At 38.1% G+C, this 18,016-nt stretch overlaps 1 protein-coding gene across 3 annotated transcripts in view; it reads left to right on the top strand.

Annotated features, from left to right (window-relative positions):
• The window catches only part of MELK (maternal embryonic leucine zipper kinase), a 72,450-nt gene that overhangs the window by 41,453 nt on the left and 12,981 nt on the right, over window positions 1-18,016 (top strand). For all 3 annotated transcript variants that reach the window (XM_010846035.1, XM_010846037.1, XM_010846038.1), the window contains exons 11-13: window positions 2,123-2,209; window positions 9,249-9,377; window positions 13,508-13,630. In XM_010846035.1, coding sequence (XP_010844337.1) covers window positions 2,123-2,209; window positions 9,249-9,377; window positions 13,508-13,630 — 339 coding nt within the window. The remainder of the gene's footprint in view (window positions 1-2,122; window positions 2,210-9,248; window positions 9,378-13,507; window positions 13,631-18,016) is intronic.

Raw genomic sequence — 18,016 nt, 5'->3', positions numbered from 1 at the left:
ACTGAACAGGAAATATAGTAGGCACGGATAATCCAAAATAATTGGCTGGCTTTTGGTACACATTTTTGTACTTAGTTTAACTGGAGTGTGTGTGGCTGAGAATTCAGAGTACTTAAAGTAGTGAACCTTTTTGAAAAACCCAGCTTGAGAAACCATATTTTTCAGACTTTGGTGTCTTGTCCCACTCTTTTCATTCTTTCCAGTTCAAGAGCCCAGCAAAGAAGATCACATCTCCTTCCTACTCTTCCTTCCTTTCCTCCACGTACTCTGTGGTAAAAGTACAGAGCAAGAGGCTATGGGGGAGAGGTTTTTGTTTTTATGAGAGTAACTTAAGATCATGGTGGGAACCCCAGAAATCTTGTCTTTCATGCTTGAGCAGTGGTATCAACAAGAAGATACCCAGCTGAGTTGTAAAGTGTCCCGGCTTCTGAGTCTGAGTTCTTCCTGAAGTGGGAATCTACAGTTAGGGGACCTGCTAAGGTCAAAGCATCACAAGGAAAACTTACTTACAGCATTGTTGACTTTCCTAGAACCATCAGTATAAACCTTTGTGGTTGACTTTCCTAGAACCATCAGTATAAACCTTTGTGGTTGACTTTTCTAGAACCATCAGTATAAACCTTTGTGGTCTCTGCATTCTCCATGGCCCGTGAGGTACCAGCCAGTCATACAGGTCATTGTTTGTACTGTCCCTGTAGTTTCATGGTGGCAGCATGATTTTCCCTTGAGTCTGTTGTGACAACTATGGTGTCCAGAACAAGGGAAGGTCATGATAGTGCTCTGCCTTCTGCTGGGCAAACCTCTCTTGGATCTTGAGGGTCAGTGACAGCCTGAACTATGTGATCAAAAGAAAGGGCCAAAATGGTTGGGAGGAGTTAATCATTGAAACAGTTGTTAAGGGGACTGGAAAAGAGAATGCTTGGAGAAGAAAGGTTGTTGATAATAGAAATATTCAAATTTATGAAAGGCTTTTATACCAAAGAGGAAATAAAATTAAGACTGTTAGTAAAAATAATTAACCATTTTTTGAGGGCCTCTTCGTGTAGTATTCCACATAGCTTGCATGTGTTACATGGCAGGTGCCATCTCTATTTTACAGGTGATGAAACTGAGACTAAGGGTGGTGTAATAACATGCTCAAGATCACACAGTTCTTTTGTGATATAATGATTAAAACCAAGGTCATCTACTTCTAAAGCCTGTCAGCTGTTGGATTGTAGCGATTCACAGTGGGTAGGAATTAGAAGGAGACAAATCTTAGGCAAGGAGGAAGAAGCTAACCATCCCAGCTGTTCTAGAGATGAAGACTAAGTAGAAAGTGAAACCTCACTTACTGGGGCTGTTGTGAAGTGAATTCTTACATTGGAAATGTGACTTTATAATTACATTCCTTATAATTCTCTTCCTGTGTGATTTTCTGAACTCCTGTTGCAGGGACAGGCCAGACCCTACCTGCCTTTTCATTCTCAGTGATCCTTGTTTGGTTCTGAGAACCTATTTCTGGTCCCATCTCTGGTGAGGTCTCATTCTGCAGGGGTCAGGCTACTTGGATCATTTCTGTCCTTAATCAAAATAATGTTTGGAGGCAGTATTACATCTTCCTTTTAACAATTGTGCTTTGCCAGTGCCTTCATCATAATGACGATTGTGCAGCATCTGTGGCACCATCAGAAGGGCTCCTTGGATTGTGCTGAACCCAAACATAACCTGGGAGACTATATGCTACAAGTCTGACCCACTCTTTACCCAGTCTCTTGTGCAGCCCCTAGTTTTCGATGCCTAGGTGGCTGCTCTTTGATGCAAATGTCGATCCCTGTCTTGCAGTAGGGGAGGAGAATAGAGTCCCTGGGCTGCACAGCAGAATTGTAGCAGTCAATCAGATGATGATGGGGACGTGAAAAGCTAGGAAAGAGAGCTCATCACCTTCTTGAACTGCTTATTGTTATCTGCTTATATCTCTAAAAATTGTGGAGGATGTTTATTCTTAACTAAGAGTTTGACAAACTCATGTTGTTTTTACATGTTGGCATTTGATTTTATAACGTAATTATGATAATTTAAAGGTTTCAAAACCATATATATTTTATTAATGTTAATAAAATCGATAAAATTTGTTTTCTAGCTTATTCACCTTGATGAAGATTGTGTAACGGAACTTTCTGTACATCACAGAAATAACAGGCAAACTATGGAGGATTTAATTTCACTGGTAAGAAATACAGCATGAATTTGAAAGTATTATCTTTTGTTTCATCTTTTTTTTTATCAGTACATTAAAAATAGTATAGCGTTTTTCAGGCCTAAGATTTTATCCTGGGTGAAAATACTGTATTGCACTTACTTTATGTTTGTGTATATTTTCAACTCTTTTCTGATATCTGCTAGATATCCTCTTTAGAAATGAGGTTGAACAAAGAGAATTACGGTGGGAAAAAAAATTAAGAAACAGATCAAACGAATCCAGAGAATTTTCAGAGTTCCAATTCTGACACCTTTAAATTCTTTAACACAGAAGTGTGATTCTGCTGTAGCAATGAGGTGAACACAAAGCGGTTTTCATTTCACCTGAAAGCGTCCCATTAGCATGACATCACCCCCAACCTTATGAACCAGATGCATGTGATTCCTGGTGTTGGGTCATTTTTAGCCATTTTAGATGCCTGATCACTAGATCCTATGTGTAGTTTCTCCTGGAAACAGAGGCTGTCTCTGAGTACAGTCTGACATGATGGGCAGGGATCGCACCCAGCTTACCTCCTGGTTCACTACCGTGTCTTTCATCACCTATGAGTTGTGTTTGCTTTTTCCTCTTTCTAACTTGAAAGGTAAAGGCCTTAAGCAGATTTTTTTTTTAAAGAACTAACCAAAGCTTTGCTAAGCCACAAGTTTTTTCAGTGAGGAGATACAAAAGAATTCTTTTGAATGACACAGTAAGTCTTTTGAAAGACAATTTCAGACAAATGGAACATATCTGGAAAACAGTGATAATTTACTTTTTCAATGGAATGAAAGGAAATGGCAAGAATTGGGAACTGCTGCTGGATATGTCAGTTCCTTCTTTTTTTTTTAAGTATTTATTTGGCTACACCAGGTCTTAGTTGCAGCATGCGGACTCTTAGTTGTGCATGTGGGATCCAGTTCCCTGACCAGGGATTGAACCCAGGCCCCTGCATTAGGAGCAGGAGTCCTAGCCACTGGACCACCAGGGAAGTCCCAGGGCCTTCGTCTTTTACAGTGAAAATTTGAAGTTTTCACATAGACGAGTTTCATATAATCATGACTTTTTCTTTGGGATGATCTTTAATAGAAAGCTATCTTTTGGATTCAAGAAATTGCTTTTTCAATTGTTATTATAGAAATTTTCAAATATCTATAGAGGGACTAGTATAACAACAATGATTTTCCATGTACTCATCTTCTAGCTTTAATTAACAGGTATTAACATTTTGCCAGTTTTATCTGTATCCCAGCACTGTCCTCCATCTGTCCTTTTTAGCTAAGACATTTCAAAGCAAATCCCATGTATCCTGTTGTTTTATGCAGAAAAACTTTGGCAGGAGATTCACAAACTTTAAAACTTGAATCTGAAAAGTAACACACTCAAAACTTCAATAATCTTTGGGTAAAAAGTCTTTAAAATAGTGTCCTTTATGTGGTGTATACATATAATTTTCAAACTTGAAACTGAAATGGAAATAGGAATTATGAAACAATATAACAAAGCATGATAGAGATGGTTTTCTGGTATTACATCTCTCTAAATATCTCAGTTGTCTTGAAAGCTGGGCATGACAAAATCAAGAATGTGTGAGGAGAGTAATAGTTTTCTTCTTGTGTACTTTCCCTTATTCTTAAATGCCTGTTTGTACTTATTTTCTAGTCCTAGAGATGAGTAGACAACCTCTTCAAAACCTTGGCTGAACATTGGAATCACCTAGGAACTTTGATCCTGATGCCTAAATCCCAACCCCAGAGATTATTATTTCATTGATCTGGGGTGTGGCCTAAGCATCAGAATTTTTAAAGGCTTCCCAGATGATTGCAGTATGTAGACAGGGGTTGGGAGGTACTACTTTAGGTTCTTGCTCTTCAAAGTGTAATCTATGACCAGCAGCATCACTTTGTGCTTGTTAGAGATGCAGCATCCCTTTGTGTACCTCAGACCTACTGAATCAGAATCTGCATCTTAGTAGAACCCAAGTGATTCATCATGAAGCATTGGTCTGAGTCAGTGGTTCTCAACTGGGAGTGATTTTGCCCCTCCAGGGACATTTTTGGTTGTCACAACTAGGGTGTGTGTATATGCCAATATTACTTGGTGGGTAGAGGCCAGGGGTGTTGCTAAATATCCTATAGTACACAAAATAGGCCCTGGCCACAAATTACCCAGGTCAATTATCAATAGTGTTGAAGTTGAGAAATCCTGGTCCGGGAAGTCTCAGAGAATTCACATTGATTCTAGGTACTTTCCAGTTTAAAGAGCCTTGGGAAAACTAGGTTTGAGATCAGCCGTGGTTTGTTAACATTTTTTTTTTCCTGGTGTCTTGGGCACTCTGCTGTTGCATTTCAGGCTGGCTAGACAGGACAGAGATCAGTTTAATGTGATCCATGCTGGGTATGGAGCTGCTGATCTTGGTGTAAAGAGAGAGAAACAATATTATTCACAAACATTCAACTTTTGGAACTACCACTTATATATTATATACCTGAGCATTCTTAAACTGCTTTTTGTATTGGAAGTGAGAATCTCTCATGTGTCATGATTTTGAGCCATCTTGTTTTAACCCTCTTGAGATTTCCTCCAGTGGTGGTAGAGCTTCCTCTTCATTGCTTTCCTCACTTTCCCCCTCGTCTTCCAGCTGTGAGGGGCTCTGGATTGTGGAGCAGCCAGTTATCTGTTTGGGGAACTTCACTGAAGGTCCCATGTGCGCACAAGGACCTCCAGACCAAGACAGATCCTTTCCCCTCACCCCTGTGGTGTAAACTCTCATGTATTCTGGTGATGGAGGTTTCAAGATTGAGGGCCCCATTGTGGGAATATAAATGTTGTTCATTCTCAAGACCCTGTTTTCTGGACACTTCTGTCTTACCCTTTCCTTACATGCTCTTTCTCATGCCCTTAAGACAGATGTCTTGGCTGACACGTCAGCCTCAGCAGGTGTTGTTCTGCACGTAGAACAGACTTCCTTATCTTCAAAGCCTTACTACATGACTTCCTTGTCCAAGAAGGAGACTCAATAAATATGCACTCAGGATTTTCTCGGACAGTTGCTCTTTCGTGAGCTCTCCCTGCACTGTCTCTCATAATCCTGTGTGGTTGTGAGAATTAATTCAGGACGACACCGCTATACGCCAGGAGCAAGGTCAGGGAAAGGAGACTGGGCCGCTCCTCAGTTTATCAACCCTGTGATCCAGTAGCTGCCCGTCCTCAGCCCAGGCAGTCCTTTAACATTTGGTTTGCGTGAACAATAATTGGGGATTTTAAAATGTTTTTCATTTCCTGGAAGTAGAACCTTCTTTATAACAGGTAAACCTTTTGCTTTACTCTCAGACATTTGACTTTCTAAAGAGGGAGCTGCTTAAAAGATAAGAGAGACATTGGTTGTGTTAGACTTCAGGATTGACATCACCTGGAAAGCATAACTAATGCATTGATTTATCTGTTATTAAACACAGAACTCCTCTGTGCATATTATCATAATAAATAGTATGCAGTAGCTGTGGCAAAAAAGTTATTAAAAGGATGCTTTTTTTGCCTAGGGAAATAGAGAGTTTCCAGGATGATTATTAAGCTCTGAGGTATGTTTAGAAAACTCCACCTAAAACTCAGCATTTTCCCAGTGTTGTTTACAATGCCTGGGTTATGCCATCGTTGACAAGCAAGTGGCAACTTATTTCTGAAACCTTGTCTCTAATCAGTTTATGGCATCCCTTTCAAAAAGGCATTTATCAGAGTGCAAAAAAAAACCTTTAACATGGGAATTATCTGGCGATCCAGTGATTATGACTTGGTACTTCATTCCTGGGGTGTAGAATTCAGTACCTGGTCAGGGAACTAAGATCCTACAAGCTATGCCACACGGCCAAATAAATAAATGAATAAACAGTTAAATAAATAAAATCTTTAACATAACTTTTGGAGAGTAGAGAGTTAGTTTCACCCAGTTTCCAAGTACCTTCTCCATGAAACCTTTCCCATCCTTCTTCTCCCCAACTTATCTGAATGAAAGATAACATTCCATGATAATTTATCACAGTGTTACACTTCTTCCACTAGATTGATATGTCCATTATGTCAATTTCCAAGTATATACTACAATTGTGTTTATCTAAAATGTTAACAGATAAAACTTATTAATAAAATCAGAGGTGATAGTAGACCTCTTTGGGTCATGTGAGAGATGACATGTGAGACATGACCCCTTTGTGAGAGATACATAGCATAAAATACTATTTAGTTTTAAATTTTAACACTTTTATAGGACAGAGAGTCTCATAGTCTTGAGTACATTATTTGGAAACGTTTAGTTTTTCATGAGGGTTGAACAGACATGTTTATATTCAACACCTCCTAAAACCTCACTAAAATAATAATAAAGGACTAAAAAGGCAAACATTTCACAATGAAAAGAATGAAAGAGGAGATAAAAGGCATGTCAATAAAATTTTAGAAGTTATTAAATAGCTAAGTGGCAGCTGACCTAGCATTTTGGAGAAAACTGAAAGCAAAGTGCATGGAGTGGGAAAAGGCAGTAAGCAAATTGTTAGGGCCCTGGACCTCCAGAAAGGCTCAGGAACCAGAGGTCCTAGGAACCTCTGGAGTCAGGGAAGTGAGCAGGTTGGCAGCCAGGAAGATTGGTTGGAAGTCTCTGTTAGGAGCAGTTAGACTGCTAGGTCCCTTTCTTTACCTTGTGCTGCATGATAACCTTTCCCCCACTCCAGCAGAAGACTGAAGAGACACTGAACCAGACATGCTCTTGTACCAGATGCAGCTCAGGTGGGGGTGATGAGCCGTTCTGAAATGGATGCATTGACACACACAATCCCCTTCCTGAACAGTGAACCACCATCTCTAACTCCCTTCCCTATTCAACTCTGAGAATGCTGGGATCAGGATTTTATCCTAACTGCAGTGGGGTTGGGGAAAATACTGGGAGACTCATCTCTAGGGAAAAGCCAAGAGAAAATACTGGGAGACTCATCTCTAGGGAAAAGCCAAGAGAAAATACTGGGAGACTCATCTCTAGAGAAAAGCCAAGAGAAGAGACCTATTAAACCAATGGTTGGGAGTTCAACTTCCTGCCTGTTAACCTTAAAGCAGGGCTTCCCAACCCCTGGGCCACAGACTGGTATGGTCCACAGCCTGTTAGCAACCAGCCCACACAGCAGGAGGTGAGCAGCGGGCTGGAGAGTAAGCAAGTGAAGCTTCATCTGTATTTACAGCTGCTCCCCATCGCTTGCATTACCGCCCGAGCTCCTCCTGTCAGATCAGCAGCAGCATTAGATTCTCATGGGAGTGTGAAGTCTACCGTGAACTGCATATGTGAGGAATCTAGGTTGCATACCTATTAGAATCTAATACCTGATAATCTGATTCTGCATTATGGTGCGTTGTATAATTATTTCATTATGTATCACAATGTAATAATAGTAGAAATAAAGTGCACAATAAATGTGATGTCCTTGAATCATCCAGAAACCATCCTCCCCTCACCCCCCCATCTGGGGAAAAATTGCCTTCCGCAAAACCAGTCCCTGGGGTGAGAAGGGTTGGGGACTGCTGTGTTAGAGAGAAGCCCCCAAGGTAATGAACTGCCCCAAACTACACATAGAGTCTTTTAGCTGTGTAGTATGCTCTTTGCTTCTAAATAGAGACATATCAACCAGAGATCACCAGACCTTTGAGGACAGCCTCTAACATGAAAGTCAAAGATCAAAACAATGGGGTCGGGGAGAGAGTGAAGCAAAAGTATAGATACTCAGAAAAAATCAGATAATGCAGGGAGTGGGAGAAAATGGCTAAGAAACAATAATTACTATTCTTTGAGATAAGAGAAGCTATTTCTTTTTCGAAATAGGAATAAGATGACTTAACAAGAACATTTTAAGAGATAGCTCTTGAAGATTTAAAATATGACCAGAGAAATGAAAAGCTCAGTAGACATATTTCAAAATGAAGTTAATGTGAAATCTTTCAAAGGTAGAACCTAAAGACAAATATATGCACAAAGAGAAGAGAGGGTAAGAAAGGTCCAACATACACATAATAGAAGCTGCAGGAAAATAAAAAACGGAGGAGGGGAAGGAACCATCAAAGAAACAGTATGAGGAAAAATATTCCAGAAGTGAAAGTATAAGCAACTAGGGCTTGGCAAAATGGATGAAAATAAATCTGCACAAAAGCCTAATTTAGTAAACTTCCAGAAAACTAGGGGTGAAAAAGGAGGTCCAGATTTTCTAGAGACAGGAAGCAAAAGGTCATACACAAAGGTTTGGGAATCAGAAAGACTTGATTTTTTGATAACTGTACTAAAAGTGAGAAGACCATGGGACAGTGCCTTCAAAGCTGTAAAAATTGTTGTCAACCTAGAATTCCATACTCAGCCAAACCAGAATCAAGTGTGTGAACAGCATAGTCATTTACCAGACATGCAAAATCTCAAAAAATTTACCTCCCATTCATCCAATAATTAAAAAGTTTAATAATTGGCATGGCAGGGGTTCCCCAGGACTCTACTCACCTTTTGGCCTCTGTTCTGATTGATGTCAGGGTACCAGTTAAATATTTTGGACATTACCTTTATTTAGTTGTAAGGACTATTTACGTGATTATAATAACATAAATGTGATTTAACTAAAAATTGTGATAAAATTATAGTAGGATACAGGAAGGAGATGTGTTGGGGTAAAAGGAAGGAATTGAAATAGAGCTAATTTCTTTTTTCCATATTAAGAAAGCTAGAGACAATATCTGACACTAAACCACAATTTAAAGCTGTATAATCAATTGATTTAGAAATACAGAGGAAATAACTGAAAGTGTTAAAACGTGGTACCTTTTAGGGAGTGGAAATTGTGTGTGGGTGTGGTGTAGGGGATTGCTGTTTTTCATTGTATGCTTTGTAAAGCTTAAAAAAAAAATTCTAAACTCTGAATGTCATGACATTGGGGAAAAATATTAATTTAAAATAAAGATGATGTCAAAAGCAAGTTTAGTCTTCTAAACAACTTGATTTTCTTTTCTCCAGTGGCAGTATGATCACCTCACAGCTACTTACCTTCTGCTCCTAGCCAAGAAGGCTCGGGGGAGACCGGTTCGTTTAAGGCTTCTTTCTTCCTATGGACAGGCCAGCTCAACGCCAGTCACAAACATAAAGGTGAATGTTAGAACCTCTTGTGTGAGTGCCATCCACTCTTGCCATGTGCTTACTCTGTTCATGAGTGAATACACACCAGGAAGGTTAACTTTGCTGATGTCAAGGACCCGGAGGCAAGGCATTTTATGATTTAAATATTTTTGTTAAGGGAAATGAGAAAGTCTGAGCTTGAATGCTAAAATTTTGAATATCTGGCTGGCATTAAAAGAAAAATTTCTCCCTTCCTCCTTTTTTCCCATGAAAGTAACTCCTGATTGTTGTAGAATAATTTTAAGCCGCAGATAAGCTAAAGGAGAATATAGTTTATCTATAAAGCTACTACCATCTATAGATAAAATAGTTTATATTTTACTGTCTTTCCAGTCTTTTTTAGTGTGCTTGTTTATATCTTATGTAAATTATAGGACAAATAATATATGCTTTGTTTAAATGAAGTGTTTCAGTGAATATTTTGATACTCATTTATGTTAGGGGTTTAGGATGTTTTGAATAGTAGATATAGCTCATGCAACTCAAATTTCTTGTATGACTTGTAACTATTTTTTTCTATTTTGTAGTCTTTGTCTCATTTTCCTTCGTCATGAATGTGTAGAATGGTGGAGAAGCCTTACCTATTTGGAAGCACTGTGTCATTCCTAAGTGCTCACATCAGTCTCTGTTTTCTATGTGATTCTCTGTATTTCCCATGGCTTAAAATTCTGCCTTCCAAATACTTTGCTGAATGGAAAGTGGAGCTTTGTAATATGATCTTCCTTCCATTAGTTCAGGTTGCAGTTTAAATGATTTTAGCACTAGAAAACTGTACTTTTGTTATTCTCAGAGAGAGGGAGTGTGCCCTCTTTGTGGAATCCAGGATGTTTGCTCAGCCTCTCAGTTGCGTTTGAGTCTTTGAGACCCTATAGACTGTAGCCCGCCAGGCTCCTTTGTCCATGGGATTTCCCGGGCGAGAATACTGGAGTGGGTTGCCATTGCCTCTTCCAGGGGATCTTCTTCTCCCCGGGATTGAACCTGCATCTCTTGCATCTCCTGCATTGGCAGGCGAATTCTTTACCACTGTGCCACCTGGGAAGCCTGGAATCCAGTATAGCCCAAATGATTATGTGAGTGCAGTGATTTTTTTTTTTAATTGGATGATAATTGCCTTACAATGTTGTGTTGGTTTCTGCCATACAACAATGTGAGTCAGCCGTAAGTATACCTATGTCCCCTCCCTCTTGAATCTCCCTCCTACGTCCCAGATATTTTTTTCTTTAGGTATCAAAGCTGTGTTTTAAAAATCTTCAAATGCTACCCCTTTCATAATCTTTTGTTGAATCCACCCATATCCCCACCCCCGGCAATTCCTTTAACAATTCATGTAGACCTCTTTTTTGGCACTTGTCAATCATGTACTGTACGTATAGTGGTTCTTTTGTCCCTGAGAGGCCTAACTTGTCTCCCTTCTCTCCCTAGTTGGTCTTTTGAGCAAATTAAAAACTGAAAGTGTTAGTATAAGGGGCTGTTGTGTGAAGTGAGATAATCTTACTGCTGGGCTGTTTTTCTTTTTAAAGAATTTTTAGTTTTGTATTGGAGTATAGCCTATTTACAGTGTTGTGACAGTTTCAGGTGGACAGCAAAGGGTGAGCTGTTTTTCTAGTCTGTTCTCAGAGTTATACTGGGTTGGTGAATATCCCATGCCCAGGCAGATCTTTTACCTGCTGACTCCATGAATCATCCCATCCCTCATCCTGCTCACAGAGCAAACTCTTTAAAGTCTGATACTCAAGTTGGTACCTTTGGGTTCAGGAGGATGCAAAAACATAAACTTTGGTTCTGATCAAAGTAATTTCAGAGAGATGTTAGATACCTCCATACTTAGAATAAACCTCAGCTTAATTTTATTTATTTTTAATTTTTTGGCTATACTGTGTGGCATGCGGGATCCTAGCTCCCTGACCAGGGATTGAACCCAGGCCCTCAGCAGTGAAAGTACAGAATCCTAACCACACTGGACTGCCTGGGAACTCCCTAAGTTTTTGAGTTTATGATAGCCTAGTTAAAAGCTCTTAGACATTTTCCTGAGCCATTAGATTTTCTTATATCTGGATTGGCCTGGTCTCAATTGATGTGCTTATATGAGTCGAGTATCTAAGTAAAAATGATCTGGGAAGGTATTTAATCTTCCATCTAATGAGCATTTACCCAATAATTTAATTATTTGGGCATTTATATTGAGTCAATTTTTATAGCCAATAAAGAGAGTTTTTAATGACAAGAAATGAAGTAGAAATCAAAATTTTTTTTTCTCCCTGATCTTTATGCAACTCACTAAGGCTTGAAGCAAGCTATATAGTCTTTCTGCTATTCTCCTCCTTGATAGAATCACTCTTTTTTTCTCTAGAGTGTTCTTTATAAAAAAGTAAGTAATTCTGAACTATTAATCAATGGATGACACTTTCAGTGAAATGATAATACAATCTGATCTGAGAACCACAAAAAGACCACATATTTTCAATATCATTAGCATTTTCAGGCCCTGTGCTAGCTCTTAGAAAACAGTCTGTATGAAGGAGAATGCTTGCTGTCTAACAGATAAGGTAAGGCAAGACACGTATAAATAACACAACATCATAGTAGATGGTGGGTGCCAGGTAAGCACTAGAGATGCGTGGCAGGGGCTTTATGGAGCATGGGAGTGATCACTATGGGTGATTCAAACTGGATCCATTGTTAAGTTTAGGAAAGTGGAAAAGAAGGAGCACAGAATTTAGGGCAAGATGAATGGAATTAGCAAAAACTCAGTCTCCTAAATGTGCTTGATGTATTCATTTGACAATGATTAGATTTGTTTGGTTAAAATAGAGTTCAAGGGGGAAAAGTAAGAGAGGGAGAGAGAATGGGTGATCTGGAAGGGTAGCTGAAAGCTAGATTGTAGAGAACCTTGAAATGCCAGATCAGAGGGTTAGACTTTATGCTATAGGTAATGGGAAACTGGATTTTTGAGCAAGCCATGACAATGACAAATCACCAACTTGACTGATTTTCAGAATTCATCCATTTGTATATAGGATTATTCAATCAGGGATATGTATGTGCTTTTACTCCCTACTGTAGCCCTCATTCATACAATACTGTGCTTCTCCCCACTGAGCCTAGACTTAGTATTTTTCTCAGCCTAGCACTCCATGTAACTAGTTCTAGTTGATGGTAATTGACAACCCTGGAAAACTCTGTCATCCCTGGTTGAGAGGGTGGAAAGACTAGTGGTGGGGATTGTGTTGTCTGCCTGAATAGTTTAGATATGAGAAGATTTGTCCTTGAATTAGAAAATTAGAAAAGAAGGGATTTTTGGGGTGTAAGAAATTCAAGTACAGTTGCCTGACCAGGCTAAATAGATGTTGAAGGAAATAAAAAATCCAGCTATACTGCATAGTCTTAGAATTTAGGTTATATCTAGTGTATTCCTAGTTTATTTAGCTTCCCAGATGGCTCAGTGGTAAAGAATCTGCCTACCACTGCAGAAGATGCAGGTTCGATCCCCACTTTACTATTCTTGCCTGGGGAATGCCATGGACAGAGGAACCGGGCAGGCTACAGTCCATGGGGTTCCAAAGAGTCAGACATGCCTGAGCAACTGAGCACAGACAGTTTATTGAGGAGGAAGAATGAAGGAAAATAAGTGACTCTGTTGGTATTATTAGCATAGGATCCCAAATATCTTGTCTCCAGGAGATGTTTCATAAGGCGAATTTATTCCTAGTAGAAATTGCTAACTACTCAGTATGTTCTTCCAACCAAGAAACCCCTATTTCAGAGTCCCTTCCATTTTCTGCTTTGTCAGAGAGCTTATTTGTGGATTTGCAAAGGAGTTGTTTGTCTGGTGTTGTAGTCATTATCTGATAATGATAAGCTACTTAGCCGTATAACATAAGAACATTCCAAGGCATCTTGTTTGAGAGTCAGAGATTCTCCTATCTAATAATTTGAATTAAAGACTTTTGACTTCTTGTTTTCAGTTTTGGATGTGAGCTCCTTCTATATACTGTCTCTCATTTGTTTCTGCTTCCAGGGCCTTGCCCTGTGCCTGTAATATACCCTTAAAAACTGAATCATGGTGGCATTGTTTTCTGAGTTCTTCTGTTTTTGAATAGTCGAAGAATCTGAGTCTAGAAGATATGATCACAAGTGATGAAAATTATGTGACTGGATTAATGAACTATGAATGGTGTGAAGACATTTCATCAAGAGGTGTGGCTACTCCACAAACACCACAGGTTGGTTATTTTTATTATTTAAAGTAAAATATGTTATCTCAATTATAAAAAATGTCTAGACTATATAATATGAGATCTAATTTGTGCTTGCAAATTTCATGAATTCCTAAACCATTGAAAATATTAACAGATTGTTGGGATATAAATGAAAGGAAGCCAATTATTTCCAAGTTGAATTCTTTTCATTTTGGAGCACTTTACTGCTCTTTTTTTTCCCTTTCCTCCCCTCCCCTCCTGTTTACAAAATGAGGTATAATTTAAATGTCCCTATTCCACAGACTTATCAATACTTGTTACTTTTTGTGTTTAATATTTTCTAATCTGATGAATGTGAAGTGATATCTCAGTGTGGTTTTAATTTGTACTTTTTTTGATTAGATTTGTATCTTTTCATATGTTGATCGGCCAATGTTTTTTCCTGTTTTATGAAATGTCTTTTTGTGTCTTTTGCCTATTTTTCTATTGGATTGTTTCTTTTCTCTTGTGGTATTGAGGAAATTCTAAGTTTAATTCTAACCCTTTGTTGGTTGTGTGTTGCAGGTGTACAGGTATATTATCTGAGTTTGTCACTTGTCTTTTTGCTTTGATGGCAGGAGTCATTAATTTTAATGAGGTGCCAGTATTTTTCTTTATGGTTGGTAACTTTTGTATCTTTTAAAAGAAATCATTCTCCAAAAGTTATAAATGCATTCACACATATTGCTTCTCAAGTTTTAAAGCTCTTTCTTTCACATTTAAGTCTTTATTCTATGGAGAATTAATTCTCTTGTATGGTGTGAGGTAGGGAATCAACTCTTCCTCTTATACCCAGTTGTGCCAGCACCATTATAAAGTCCAATCTGATCTACAGTGGCACTTGTGTCAGATATCAAGTTGTTATATGTGTGTCTGCTTCTGAGAAATGTTTTGTTTCATTGGTTTATTTGCACCAATACCATCTGTCTTACCTCTTCCGTTTTATAATATTTCTTTTATCTGGATGGCCAGTTTCCTCCCATCTTAGGCTTCTATAGGGATATCTTGGCTATTTCTTGTTCCTTTGCGTTTCCATGTACATTTTAGAGTCATTTTGATAAATTTTTGATAAATTGATAACTTTACATACACTTAAAAACTGAAATTACATTGGTTCTAAGATTCAATTTGGGAAAAAATTGAGGTCTGTACTCCCAAACCCCTCATCTGTAGACATAATGTACCTTGCTATATTTATTAGGTTTTAGTTAATTACTTTTGATAAAATTTTATAAATTTCTCCCAAAAGATCTTATATATCTTTTACTAGATTTATTCCTGAGTACTTTTATTTTTTATTGCTATTGGGAATGTTAGGCTTTTTAAAGTCACATTTTCTAACTGTCTAATACTGGTGTATAGATATGAAATTGATTTTTGTGTATTGATCTTAAATTCAACAGCTCTCATAAACTCTTAAATTCTTATACTTTATATATTCTTTCACATATTATAAAAAATCAGCTGTGAGTGATAGTTTTGTTACTTCCTTTCCAATTCTCATGCCTTTAGTGTCATTTTATTACTGTACTTAGTAGTCCTGACAATATAGCACACATTCTGTGTTGTTCCCAACTGTAGAATGATGCTTCTAATATTTTACCGTTAAATATGGTGCTTGTTTTTTCTTTTTCATTCCCCTTCACCCTCCCTTTCTCTGTTCTTCTTTCCCTTTTCTTGTTATCCCCCTTTTCCCTCTCTCTTCTCTGTGCCTCCCACCCCATATTTTTCAGACTAAGAAACTTTTCTCATCTATCCTGGTTTGCTTAAAAATTATGAATCTCAGTTGCAGAAAAAAAGATTAGATAGAATTCATCTGTTGAGATAATCATCTGGCTTTGTTCTTTCCATTTGTTAATATAGTATATGTTATATTAATAGATTTTATTTTAAAACAATTTTGCATCCTTTAGATAAGCCCAGTTTGTCATGATGTATTGCTATCTTTTTTACATGTTGCTGGGTTTAGTTTACTAATAATTTTCATTTAGAATTTTTGCTTCTATGTTCTTAAGTGAGATTGGCCAGTTCTTTCTTAAATGACTTTTTTTTTCTTTTGAAAATTTTAGTTTTGTTATGCATAAGTAATACATGGGTATATTCATCTTGTAAAAAAATTCAAACATTATGGAACTATGTTGAATAAAGATTGAAAGGCTTTCTTCTCCTGTTCTTGCATCCCATCCCATCTTATATTAATCATATCTGATTGATATTAAGATTATAATTTGTCTTTTAAAATGATTTGAACATAGCCTTTTTTATTCCCTGAAATGGTATTTAAGAGCTATTAATTATATTTTCCTTGAGTGTACGATGGAGCTTATGTAACTGTCTGGGCCTGGAATTTTTCTGTGAGAAGCTAGTCAACTACTGATTCAATTTCTTTTGTGTTTATAGGACTACACAGTATTTCAATTTCTTCCTGTCAGCTTGGTGAATGTTGTTTTTCTCGTGTCCCTTTCGTTTAAGTTTTAAAATGTTTTGGCATAAAATCAATGGATACTATGGTCCCATGGACTTTTCACTGATTTTCCTCCAGTAGTTAATTTTGCATAACTGTAGTACAATTTTTTTTGGCTCCATACATTTTCAACTTCATGAATTACATTTTTAGAATGTAATGCTATTGATATTTATTTTGATTGACTCACATTTCCCTTCATTTACTTACCCTTCTTATCTCTCAAATCCTTCATTTTAAAATTATTTTTTTTCTTCCTGATGTGTATCCTTTAAAATTTCCTTTAGTGGAAGTCACAATTTATGGCACTCTTTCTAAATTAGCTAAAATTGTCTTTTTTCACTTTCATTTTTGGAATGTAGTTTCTCTGTATATTGATTTCTAGTTTATCAGTTATTTTACACTCTTCATTTTGAACATATTATTCCACTCTCTTTTTTTTTCCCCCTCTGTTCTCCTAGAGATAGTTTTTTTTTTTTAATTAATGAAGAATTGTTTAATTGCTAAGTCATGTCCAACCCCATGAACTGTCACCCACCAGGCTCCTCTGTCCATGGGATTTCCCAGGCAAGAATATTGGAGTGGGTTGCTATTTCCTTCTCCTCCACTGTCTTCTTGCTTCTGTGGTTACCATTGAGTAATCGATGTCAGCAAATTTGCCAGCAAATTTGGAAAACTCAGCAGTGGCCACAGGACTGGAAAAGGTCAGTTTCATTCCAATCCCAAAGAAGAGCAATGACAAAGAATACTCAAACTACCGCACAATTGCACTCATCTCACACGCTAGCAAAGTAATGCTCAAGATTCTCCAAGCCAGGCTTGGAGAACCATGAACTTCCAGATGTTCAAGCTGGATTTAGAAAAGGCAGAGGAACCAGAGATCAAATTGCTAACATCCGTTGGATCATTGAAAAAGCAAGAGAGTTCCAGAAAAACATCTACTTCTGCTTTATTGACTGTGCCAAAGCCTTTGACTGTGTGGATCACAACAAACTGGAAAATTCTTCAAGAGATTGGAATACCAGACCACCTGATCTGCCTCTTGAGAAATCTGTATGCAGGTCAAGAAGCAACAGTTAGAACTGGACATGGAACAACAGACTGGTTCAAATAGGGAAAGGAGTATGTCAAGGCTGTATATTGTCACCCTGCTTATTTAACTTATATGCAGAGTATATCATGAGAAATGCTGGACTGGATGAAGCACAAGCTGGAATCAAGATTGCCAGGAGAAATATCAGTAACCTCAGATATGCAGACGACACCACCTTTATGGCAGAAAGTGAAGAACTAAAGAGCCTCTTGATGAAAGTGAAAGAGGAGAGCGAAAAAGTTGGCTTACAACTCAACATTCAGAAAACTGAGATCATGACATCTGGTCCCATCACTTCATGGCAGATAGATGGGGAAACAATGGAAACAATGACAGACTTTATTTTTGGGGACTCCAAGATCACTGCAGATTGTGACTGCAGCCATGAAATTAAAAGACGCTTGCTCCTTGGAAGAAAAGCTATGACCAACCTAGATAGCATATTCAAAAGCAGAGACATTACTTTGCCAACAAAGGTCCGTCTAGTCAAAGCTATGGTTTTCCAGTAGTCATGGATGGATGTGAGAGTTGGACTATAAAGAAAGCTGAGCACCGAAGAGTTGATGCTTTTGAACTGTGGTGTTGGAGAAGTCTCTTGAGAGTCCCTTGGACTGCAAGGAGATCCAACCAGTCCATCCTAAAGGAAATCAGTCCTGAATATTCATTGGAGGGACTGATGCTGAAGCTGAAACTCCAATACTTTGGTCACCTGATGCGAAGAACTGACTCATTGGAAAAGGCCCTGATGCTAGGAGAGATTGAAAGCGGGAGAAGGGGATGACAGAGGATGAGGTGGTTGGATGGCATCACTGAC

Source organism: Bison bison, unplaced genomic scaffold, assembly GCF_000754665.1.
Source record: "Bison bison bison isolate TAMUID 2011002044 unplaced genomic scaffold, Bison_UMD1.0 scf7180017864230, whole genome shotgun sequence".
NCBI classification, from domain to species: Eukaryota; Metazoa; Chordata; class Mammalia; order Artiodactyla; family Bovidae; genus Bison; species Bison bison.
The sequence above is the reverse complement of the archived record's forward strand: the minus strand, read 5'-3'. Positions and strand labels throughout refer to the sequence as shown.